The 11,489-nt window shown below is 43.5% G+C and overlaps 1 protein-coding gene across 1 annotated transcript; it reads left to right on the top strand.

Annotated features, from left to right (window-relative positions):
* Window positions 1-3,412: 3,412 nt before the first annotated feature.
* On the top strand, window positions 3,413-4,159 carry LOC118240897 (ankyrin repeat domain-containing protein SOWAHA-like). Its single transcript, XM_035523446.1, has one exon. The coding sequence runs from the start codon at window positions 3,413-3,415 to the stop codon at window positions 4,157-4,159; it is 747 nt and encodes a 248-aa protein (XP_035379339.1).
* The last annotated feature ends 7,330 nt before the right edge of the window (window positions 4,160-11,489 follow it).

Below are 11,489 nucleotides of genomic sequence, written 5' to 3' on the forward strand. Positions count from 1 at the left end.
GTTTAACTTTCTACATATTTTGTGAATATGGTTTGAAATCCCCTCAGAAATCAGCTTGTTAGCTCCAGCTTTATCTAGCTAGCTACATGTGAGGATTACAGGGAAGTAACAGCTCTGCTCTCACTAGCAAAATACCGGAAGAAAGAAAGATAGATCATTTGTTTTTGCTTCTGTCTGTATTCATTGCTTACAATATCCTGCTATCATTTATGTAGAAAGTGCCTAATTTAACTAGTTTTTTTCTGTCAGTTTCTTCATCACTTGGTTTATTTGGTGTTCTTATGTCTCTTCAAAATGAAGCTTCTCAACATTAGTCTGAAAGTATCAGTTTCTCAATTGCCATGTTAAAGTTATTCAAAATAACTTTATTTTTGTATATCCTCATTGCAAATTTGGTTTTAAATTACAATGGAAGTTGCATTAAAAGTATTGAAATGTCTTAAATCTGACTTGGGGGTGCCTGCAGACTGCATGTGTGTGTGTAAGGGTTGGTGCCAGGCCAATGCCCCCCTCCGGCCACCAAAGGGAGGCCTTGAGTCAGGCACACCACTAATCAGGTTTAACACCCAACAGCTGGGCTAGACTTTATATAAGCCCAGTGACCCAGCCATTCAGCGCTGGCTCTTTGCCAAAGTTCTGAGCCAAGCTTCTAGGTGGTAACTTCAGGTATTGAGGTCTATGAGCCCTTGTGCTACACCTCACTTCTTGTCTGCAAGGGTGTTCGTGTTTTTACACATCCCCTCCCCTCTCAAGTTTTCCCCCTTGTGCTACACCTTACTTCTGTGCTGTGAGTGTGTCTGTGTTTTTACACATCCCCTGCCCTCTCCAGTTTTCTCTCTTGAGTCTGTCTCTCTCCCGAGCGTGGTTTCTCACCCAGTAGGCTGTTGGTGTCATCACCTACCTGACCTGGGTTCGAGCACGCCTTACAGAAAGACCCAGCCAAGGACCCAGCTCAACAGTTTGTTCTGGAACAGGTAAAGGTGGCTCTGACTAATCAGGGGGTGACTGTTGGTCAACATGAGCAGGCCCTGCAACAGATCCTCTCTCCGTTACAGGCCCTGACAGACCTCCTGACACAAACACCAGTGCCTCTGGCTCCTCCTAGTCAGGAGGCAGCTGGGGCTGAGGCAGCAGCAGAGCCAGCCCAAATCCTGCCCACCTCACATTCAGAGCCATTGCTCCCTGCCCCTGAGCGCTATGCTGGTGAGGCAGAAGGTTGTAGGGGGTTTCTCCTTCAATGCTCACTGGCTTTCGAGCAGCAGCCATCTTGGTTCCCCACAGAGCGAGCAAAGGTGGCGTACATCATCTCCCTTCTGACTGGGTGTGCTCTGGCATGGGCCACCCTGGTCTGGAAGCGCCAAACTGACGTCTGTTCCACTGCAGCAGAATTCGCTGCTGCCCTTAAGCGGACCTTCGGCCATCCAGTCACTGGAGGGAGACGATTTCCCGTCTTCTTAACATGCGACAGGGGAGAAGAGCGGCGGCTGATTATGTGAGTGAGTTCCACACTGTGGCGGCTGAGAGTGGCTGGAACCCCACAGCGCTGATGGCTGCTGTTCACCAGGGCCTCAGAGAGGACCTTAAACATGAACTGGTCCACCGTGATGCTCCTGCCGCTCTCCATGACCTCATCCATCTGCTCTTGCGTATTGACAATTGTGTGTGGCAAAGGCTCAGAATACGGGGACCAGAGATCAGTCGAGGCTCTCGTGGAGCTCTGTGCACCTTTAGCCCTGTTCATGTGCATGACCAGCAGGGGGAGTCCGAATCCCAGCTAATGCAGCTCGGACACACCCGCATTTCCCGAAGTGAACGCAACGCTCGGATGCAGGAAGGGAGGTGTCTGTACTGCAGAAGCTTGGGTTATCTCCACCCAACTTGTCCTGAGCTCCAGGGAAAAGACAACATCCGGCAGGGGAGGGAGGACCTCTGACGGACTCGACCAGTCCTCACCGAGCTCAGGGGTTGCTCCTCAGTACCACAATGGCTTGGGGAACATCTGAAACACATTTTCTGCAAACATGAAACTCTGTAATGGAATCTAGAATGGAACACACACACACACACACACAACAAACGAACACAGGATGTAACACTTGAAAAAAGATCATTTTTTTCTCTTTTAGTGTTTTTCAGTAATAGTTACATGAATGCTTTATAGTCCACGACAGAAGAGATTATGCTCTCCTGTCAGTCAAGAAATGCAAAGTAAACATTCACTGAGTCTCATAAAGTTGGATAGCCTTCATATTACTGGGCTTTCCAGAAAAAAGATTGATTAAGACTTTGGTTCCACAGCCAATAAAATTTACTCCAGTTATTCTTTTTATGAGCCTATACACACAATTTTTCTATATATATTCGTCTTGTCTTAAACTGATTGATTTTCCACAACCAGTAGTTTGCTGAGTGACTTTAAATAAACTGCAGTGAACATAAAATGAAATGCATATTTACCATATATTAGTACTAAAAAGACGTTTCCAAAACATCATATAGTCCAGAAAGCACAGTTTGTATTTTATTTGGTTGTTGCATTCATTTAGTCCTCTGAATATATACACTAGGTGTAAGGTTGTAGTGTGTCTCTGTTTAATCTTGGGCATGTTTGCTCTGTAGAAAGAATTGTGGGAGAGAGGAAAACTCATGAGATATGTCTGTGTACTAAATGTATCTGACCAAAATGCTCAAGCCTGTAATGGTAGTACTAGCCCATGGACTAATGGGAGTGATGTATAGATCCATTATTTTGTTCCTTTAATTAGTATAAATATAGATTGTATATTTTTACTGTTCATTTGCAAGTGCAGGAGATCAAATCCAGCTTGCGCAAGAGACACATGGTGAGGTCCAAATGCACCAGCTAACTGACTGATTTATTATATTGTGGTGTAATTTATGTAGAAGACTATTTAAAGTATAGTAATTGAAAAAAAAAAGTTATCTATGGTGGCTGTAACTTTCAACTGGTGCTGAATTTCACTCTTCAGTCATTTATTTGTGCAGTTTGAAAGACTCATTTTTTTCTTTGTGTTTTTCCCTTTATCTGAACACAGATTCATATAGACATGTTTTACACTGTGGTGATCCTAGCCTTTAACGGCAATGCATTTTATACTGTAGCTAATTCTCTGCAATGAAATTTAGGAGTATAGGTCTTACTTTGAGGACACTAGGCTAATTTGAAATTTGTCTGTATGTCATTTTCAGCAGGAATAACCTGCTTCTCAGGGAACATCAGCAGAGATGAGATGGCCAGTGGCAGAGAGGAGATTGATGAGACCTTCCCTGCACTACCTTGGGATGGACCAGAGAGTCCTGGCAAGAAAAAAAAAGATTATTTAGGAAATCCAAGGAAATTCAAAGAAAAACAACTCATCTACACCCTTGGAACTTTGGAACCCCATTGAAGATGGCCCATGAACGAACTGAAAGGACTGTGGCAGCATGTCTGAGTGAAGTGACTGATGGATATGACTTGTACAGATCAGCCAGGACCAAGCAGAGGCACTCTGTGGCACCTGCTTCACCAGCCCTGAAAAGGGTCAACAAAGACACCAAACCAGGTGTGGATACAAAGCAGTCAGCCATCTTCCGTCTAGGGCCAAGAGAACATGAGTGGCTTGTGAAGTGTGCTGCAGGACAGCAGGATCAAATCTGCCAGCTTCTGCTCCAGGACATCAAGCTGGCAGAGAAGAGAAACTTCATTTCTGGCTTCACAGTACTTCACTGGGCTGCTAAACAAGGAAACAGTGAAATGGTGCGCAAGATCTTTCTTCTTTCACAGCAAGGTGGGCCAGGGGTTGACGTTAACATCAAGAGCTATGACGGCTACACCCCACTACACATGGCTGCTATTCACAGCCACGAATCAGTCCTGAGTGTTCTGGTGCGTGATTATGGTGCCAACTGCAACATACGTGACAACAGTGGCAAAAAGCCCTATCACTACTTACACAAGGACGCCTCACCCAAGGTGAGAGAGCTGCTCGGAGACCCTCATGCTGCGGATTACAAGCCCTCAGGCCATGAGCAGCACTTTTCCAATCCATCCAAAGGGCTCAGCACTTTGAGTAAACTATTTCAGTCCAAGCACAGAAAAATACTCAGATGCGGATCAAGATTCCACTCAGGCTTGAAGCAGCTTGACCAGCCTTGACCAAGATGAGGACAGGATAGACTATACATTAATTTCCAGAATGTTTCCATACAATGAACTTCCCAAACTAAATAGCATATCCTCAAATTAACATTTTCTCTAATTTGTCTTTCACTCCTGATTTGAAATAAATCATTTACACATACATGTTTGAAATATTGCATAGTCATATCTGCCTTGAACCATTATCTGTTTTCTTTGAATATTCTCTAATGTTTTGTCTTTGAGTAATGAAATGTTTTTGAGGTCCTTCATCAGCTGTGCAAGCAAAGTGCTTCTGAATTAGTAGTAGGAGAAGCCAGATAATATATGAAAAATTAGTAGTGTGCTTTATATTGTTTGTAAGAACTCCTTTGTATTTATACTCCTTTGTATTTATAAATGTGCAGACTAAGTGCTCAGGTGAAATTAGTGTGATAAAATTAAACTAAATAAATTAGATAAAATTTGCTCTTGTGTTCCAGTTGTTTTGTTTCCCTCTTTCTGTTCTTTTAATACTATATCGAATTAATTTATGTTTTGTAAGGTAACTCGAGGTAAATGCCTGACACAATCAAAGCCTAAGACTGAGACAAAGAAGCTATAAATTTGCATGAACACATCTGTTGAGCCTTTCCTTCTTATGCCACCCCTGAGATCAGTAGTTAAAAACTGATTTCAGCAGAGAGTCATTTTAAACAGAAGTAACTACAAGTCTAGAACCTCTCACGAGAAGATTATTGTACTTAGAATAACATCTTATTTTATATGTTTGTCAGATACCCAGTTTGTTAGTCTGTCTAAACTCGATTCATTTGCTCTTCACTACTCAGTCAACTTAAGGTCATCTTCTTTTGGCATTGGTAGAATTTGGATTAGTACTGTTTGGCCGACAGTAATCACCTGATTATATCACCTGATATAATGACCTAAATAACTGTTGCAGCTAAGATTAGTAAGCACAACATCCAAACAGTGTCACCTGAAGTCCAGGTTTACCAGGCTCTGTGTTGTGGCATTGACAGTATGCATAAGTGAACAGTACCATTAGGTGCACTAAGCCTAGTGGGTTAAATTTGGCCTCCTGTTTCTCATATCACGTTGGAGTGTGAGGTTGGATGACTGACTCTCTCCGACGGGTCACATCAATCCAAACTTTCACTTCCATTGCACATCTGCCATCATTAGGTGCAGCACCGGCCCACATGAAACCCATCCTGGGGAGTAGGTGCCATGCACAAAGTCATACACACATACACACACATACAGTCTAAAGTTTATTCGATGTAGCAATTTTGTGTAAGTGCCATTGTTGACCTTAGTTCACATTTCTTTCTGTAATAAATGACTGCAGCATGCAATGTGATAGATGAGGGCCAGGGTTACAGGCAGCCTTGCAGGCCCGACAGGGACTCATCACTGGGATCAAACTCAGCTCACTCTCCTGCCCTGTACACACCTCCAGTGGCCAGCTAAGTTTTGATCAACACAAAGCATACACAGCACCCAAGATTAGTATGAGGAAATGTTTGACTGTGAAGGACAACACCTCCTTAATCAGGCCGTAATGTAGCATCAGCAAAACTCTACATCTAAGGGAAGAGAATAAAAGAAAAGAAAAAGAAAAAAGGCAAAGGTCATATACAGCAAACTTGTAGTGTTACCATCTGAACATGATGCACATATAACATGTTTAAAAGCAGTTTGTGAGCATTTCAAATCACTTCTTCTCATGTCAAGCACCTTTGTGTTTGTTCTTTCCAGCAGGATGGATGTCTTGTTTTCTGTTGGACGCTGTTCACCTGTGACTCCTCTGTAAATACGGAAAGAATAAGACTTAAGAATAATGTGAGGTCTTTCACTTCTCTTCTGCCAATCTCCTAGGTGTAGGTTCCACTATGTTTTGCTGTTATTCTTTATATCTATGAAATACTTGTTAGATAGAATGGCATATACGCATTAGTTGGGGAAAACAGTACAGACTTTTATAAATGTAGCTTTAAATGCAGCACTGATGATGTCAGCGAGTTTACGGAGGCAGTAGTGGGGTTTATTGGGAAACTGGTGGACGACACGATCCCAAGAATCACCATCAAGAAGTTTTCCAACCAGAAGCACTGGGTGGACAGAACCATCCACGAGGCTCTGAACTCTAGCACTGCTGCCTACAATGCGGGGATCATCAGTGGGAACATGGACGAGTACAAGTCTGCAGCATACGGAGTGCGCAGGGCGATGAGGGAGGCGAAGCGGCGCTACGGGAAGAAACTAGAGACACAGTTCCAGCAGAGTGGCTCTAGATCCCTGTGGCAGGGACTACGGATGATCCCGGACTACAGGAGCCCACCCTCTGGACTGATGAGTGCGGATGAGTCTCTGGCGAACGAGCTAAATACATTCTTTGCTCGCTTCGAGGCTACATCTAGCAGCACTAATGCTAACAGCGTTAATGCTAACAGCGCCAATGCTAACTGCGCTAGTGCTAACAGCGCTAGTCCAAATGGCACTATCGGCGCAGCCAATGGCACATGCGCGGGGCCCACCATAGAACAGCGCCCTCTCATTATCACGGAGAGTGACGTGAGGAGAGTGTTTAAAAGGGTGAAGACCAGGAAGGCGATGGGACCAGATGGTATCTGCGGGAGGGTCCTCAAAGCCTGCGCAGATCAGCTAGCCCCGGTATTCACCGACATCTTCAATCTCTCCCTGACGCTCGGTATCGTCCCATACCAACTTCAAGTGGTCCACCATCGTCCCCGTCCCGAAGAAACCTCGACCCTCCGACCTCAATGACTACTGCCCTGTCGCACTCACATCAGTTATGATGAAGTGCTTTGAAAAGCTAGTCAGAGACTTCATCACATTTTCACTGCCAGCCTCCATGGACCCACTGCAGTTTGCATACCGCCACAACCGCTCCACTGACGATGCAATTGCACAGCTGCTCCACACTACACTGACTCACCTGGACGAAGGGAGGGGAAATTATGTTAAAATGCTATTTGTCGACTACAGTTCAGCATTTAACACTATCATCCCCTCCCTACTCACTACTAAGTTGGGGGATCTAGGACTGCATACATCCCTGTGCGACTGGATCTCCAACTTCCTAACAGACAGACCACAATCAGTACGGGTGGGCAACTGCGCCTCATCCACCCTCACCCTCAGCACTGGAGCTCCTCAGGGTTGTGTCCTAAGCCCCCTGCTCTACTCACTGTACACCTACGACTGCACAGCCACTTCCAGCTCCACCATCATTGTCAAGTTTGCTGACGACACTGTTGTCATGGGTCTGATCTCGGACAACGACGAGAGGACCTACCTGGAGGAGATTAAACACCTGGAAAACTGGTGCCAGGAAAATAATCTCCTCCTAAACGTCAGTAAGACAAAGGAGCTGATCGTGGATTGCAGCAAGAAGCAGGAGCGGCACTACCAACCTGTGAGGATCAGTGGAACCACGGTGGAGAGAGTAGATAGTTTCAGGTACCTTGGTGTTCACATCTCGCAGGACCTGTCCTGGTCCCGCCATACCAACTCCCTGGCAAAGAAGGCTCGTCAGCGTCTTTACCACCTCAGACGCCTAAGAGACTTCAGACTGCCCTCCAAAGTACTACGGAACTTCTACACCTGCACTATCGAGAGCATCCTCACGGGGAACATCACAGTCTGGTTTGGGAATAGCACCAAGCAGGACAGACGAGCACTCCAAAGGGTAGTGCGTTCAGCAGAGCGCATCACTCACACGGAACTTCCTGACCTGCAGACCATCTACTACAAGCGGTGCCAGACCAAAGCCAGGAAAATTGTGAAGGACCCCACCCATCCCAACAATAGATTCTTCTCTCTGTTGAGGTCAGGGAGGCGCTTTCGCTCCCTGAAGACCAAGACAGAGAGGCTGAAGAGGAGCTTCTTCCCACAGGCCATTCGGGCCCTGAATCAGGGAAACTGATAAACTGTGGGGACCACCACCACCACCATGTAACATAACTGTATATCTGTATATATATATTTATACTCAATTACCTTGTTACACAACAACTGTAGATATGTTATTATACAAAATGGGTATGTACATTCTGTAGATTGTGTACATATATACCCAACCATATACATTGTACATTGTGTACATAATCATAATATACATATATTGTACTGTTGTTCCTCTGGCTATTCTATGCACCTCCTCTGTAGAGTGGTGGTTAAGATGGATATCCTTGACAAGTGAGGGCAGTAGTTTGGTTCCCATACTGGGCTGGTCAAGTATGCCTATCACCAAGCTCTACATTTGCAAGTTTCTTCCCAGTATTGTAGTGCAGTGCTCTGTAGCACTCCCACTCTTTCAGTTCACTCTCCTTCCCTGTAGTGATTACATCTTTTGGTTGGCTTCTTCTTCTTCTCCATTTCCCTTTCCTCCTCTGCACTTGGGTCCATCTAGAATGTCCCTCCTTCCTACAGTATACACCAGGGACACAGTCTGAAGGGGTACATCACCCCCGATCAATCTGACATTCCTGCTGTCCTGATACAGAGGTATTTTTGAGTTTTTCTCAAAGCAGTTAGTAATAAGTAAGAGATGTCATTGCTTGTTTGCTGATGGGTTACAGAAGAAGCCTGATATTTCAAGCATGAACAACTCAATGTGAACAGCTAACTAGGAAACCAGTTTCCATATCATCTGATTTGGTTGACTTTGTACATATAAATACGATTTTACCTTGATACTGCTTAAATAGTGGTTCATATTTTGGTAGTTTGAAGTCTCCACTCTGGTACATAATTATACTTCAATACTATTTAAATAGTGGTTCATATTTTGGTAGTCTACAGTATCAGACTGGCTTATCTTATTAACTTGGTATATGTTGTATGATCACTTGTGTGTGTACCAGAAGTCCAGTCATGTGGAGATCAGAGCTCCACAGTGGCTTTGCTGTTGGTTCCGGTGGGGGCTGGGCTTGTTTGCAGCAGGGCCATAGAGGAATAAAATTCAGCAGCTGCAGACAGGAAGTGCTGTAAATGGAGATGCTAACCATGACGACAGAGGAATTAATATGAATGGACTACATAACCTTTCAGATGAAAAGCAATTTTTCTTCAAATAATCTAGAGAAATCAACTTGAAATTATTGCACATAACCAGTATGAAGTTGAAATGAAAGGTGGGTAACCACAGACCAGAAGAAGAGATTGTTACCCACTAAAACTGAATTTATTCATTCATTCACCCACTACTAATAAACCATTATGTCTCAGAGAAAAATTCCACAGTGAACAAGAAAAAAGAGAAGTTTTGATTGGTGCTTTTAGGTATGTGGGAGTTGGTCCATTTATGGCTTTGTAGGTGAGTGTCAGTGTTTAAAATCTGATGTGAGCTGCTACAGGAGCCAGTGGAGAGAACACAGCAGGAGGGTGACAGAGAACTTCAAGAGGTTGCAGATGAGCTGTGCAGCAGCATTCTGAATGAGCTGCAGGGGTCTGATGACACAGAGGGATAGACCTGCCAGGAGAAAGGCCTGGAGACCACAAGAGACTGACAATGGACAGGTGCATTACACCTGTACCAGAACACCAAGGCTTCTGTGTGAGAGTGGTGTTTACACCTGTACCAGAACACCAAGGCTTCTTTGTGAGAGTGGTGTTTATACCTGTACCAGAACACCAAATATTTCAGAGGATTTTCTTTTTGTTAACTGTGTGAATGAATAATGTTCTGCAGTTTAGGGGGTTATTTACTTATTTATGTTTACGTAAAGAATCACTTTATAATCCCATAATGACAATGTGAATCAGAATCAATCTCATAATTTGAGTGTTGACAGTTTGCCTAATCTGGAAATTGTTCATTAATTCATATTTATTGAGTCATATTTTCTCATAACTTTAAATGTGAACATATCTGATGTTTACTTTGCCTGCATACGGACTCAAGGAATAATTTCAGCCATCAGAAAGGAGTCAAGTTCAAAGGCACTCTGTGACTCTTTCAGACACTCACTCACGCACGCACGCCTCTCCACAAAAGCAGTAACACATTTCGAGTTGTGAAGCACCACTTCAGGTGCGCTGGGTGAATTTAATCAGTCATTTAAATCATTTAAATCATGTCATGTAGCCGGATAGTCAGACACCCTGTATTTCACACAGAAATGACCGATAGACAGGTTAACGAGTGGCTAGCTAGCTCAGGCGGTTCTGGCCGTTAACTTCGCCCATTAAATCTAATTTTATAGTAAAGTCTTGACATACCGATACCGGGAATTAAAGCCAGAAAAAAAGAAGTTGACCGTAAAAAACTAATCGAAGGGAATTTTTTAAAAAGGGAGCTCGGGTTCACTTACTGCACGCTGTAAAGCAGTGAGAAGTGTGTCAAGGCAACAAGCAAATTGGAACAGACCAATGAGAGGACGCAAGTGTTCTGGAACATACTGTAACAAAATCAGAGTCAGTAGAATGGAGGTCGACATGTAGAGACGAACAGAGCCAGAACACAAAAGCAAAACACAATAACAAAGACCAAATATACTGACAGAAACACAACTGGGATCAGGTTACATGGTAATAACCTGGGATAAAGAACACATACTAGACGAACAGCAAACACGACGGGACCTTAGTATAAATGGAGGCTTAGCACAATGAATACAGTCTGAGTGAACCAGAGACAAGATGAGAGAAACACAAATAATATATACACGAGATAACAAGGAACATAAACAAGAGTTAACAAAGAACAACTAGAAGCAGAAGAGAACAGGCAGAGCAGTCAAACAAGGGGGAGCAACAGAAAAATCAAAACAAATAAATGCATGGAAAGAAAACCAAGAAGTAAAGCCAAAACAGAGCATGACAGGATTGATAAGGTGAACAAACTGACAGGGTGGGGCCAACCGTGACAATACAGAGTAATAATTGTGAGTCAGACATGCAGGAATATAGAGAATAATAAGGATTACTCAGATATGCAGAAATATACAGAGTAGCAATAATTACTCACACATGCAGGAAGATACATAGTAATAATAATTACTCAGACATACAGGTTCATATGTAGTAATAGTAAATACTCAGTCATGTAGGAAGAGTATATCAAAGTACAGCACTGAAAGCCCTGACCCTTATACCTAAAATGTTTGATGAAAGACATTTACAGCACAGTTGTCCAATGTTCCATCATCATCATCATCATCATCATCATCATCATCATCATCTTACTATGTTGTAGCTATAGAGTGTCAAGTGTTTGCTAGAGTGTTACCAAGTGGCTGCTATGGTGTTGCTAGGTGGTTGCTATGGAGTTCGAAATGATTGCTATGGGATCCCAAGTGATAGCTTAACTGTTACTAAG

Source organism: Electrophorus electricus (assembly GCF_013358815.1).
Source record: "Electrophorus electricus isolate fEleEle1 chromosome 5 unlocalized genomic scaffold, fEleEle1.pri SUPER_5_unloc_6, whole genome shotgun sequence".
Classification (NCBI taxonomy): Eukaryota; Metazoa; Chordata; class Actinopteri; order Gymnotiformes; family Gymnotidae; genus Electrophorus; species Electrophorus electricus.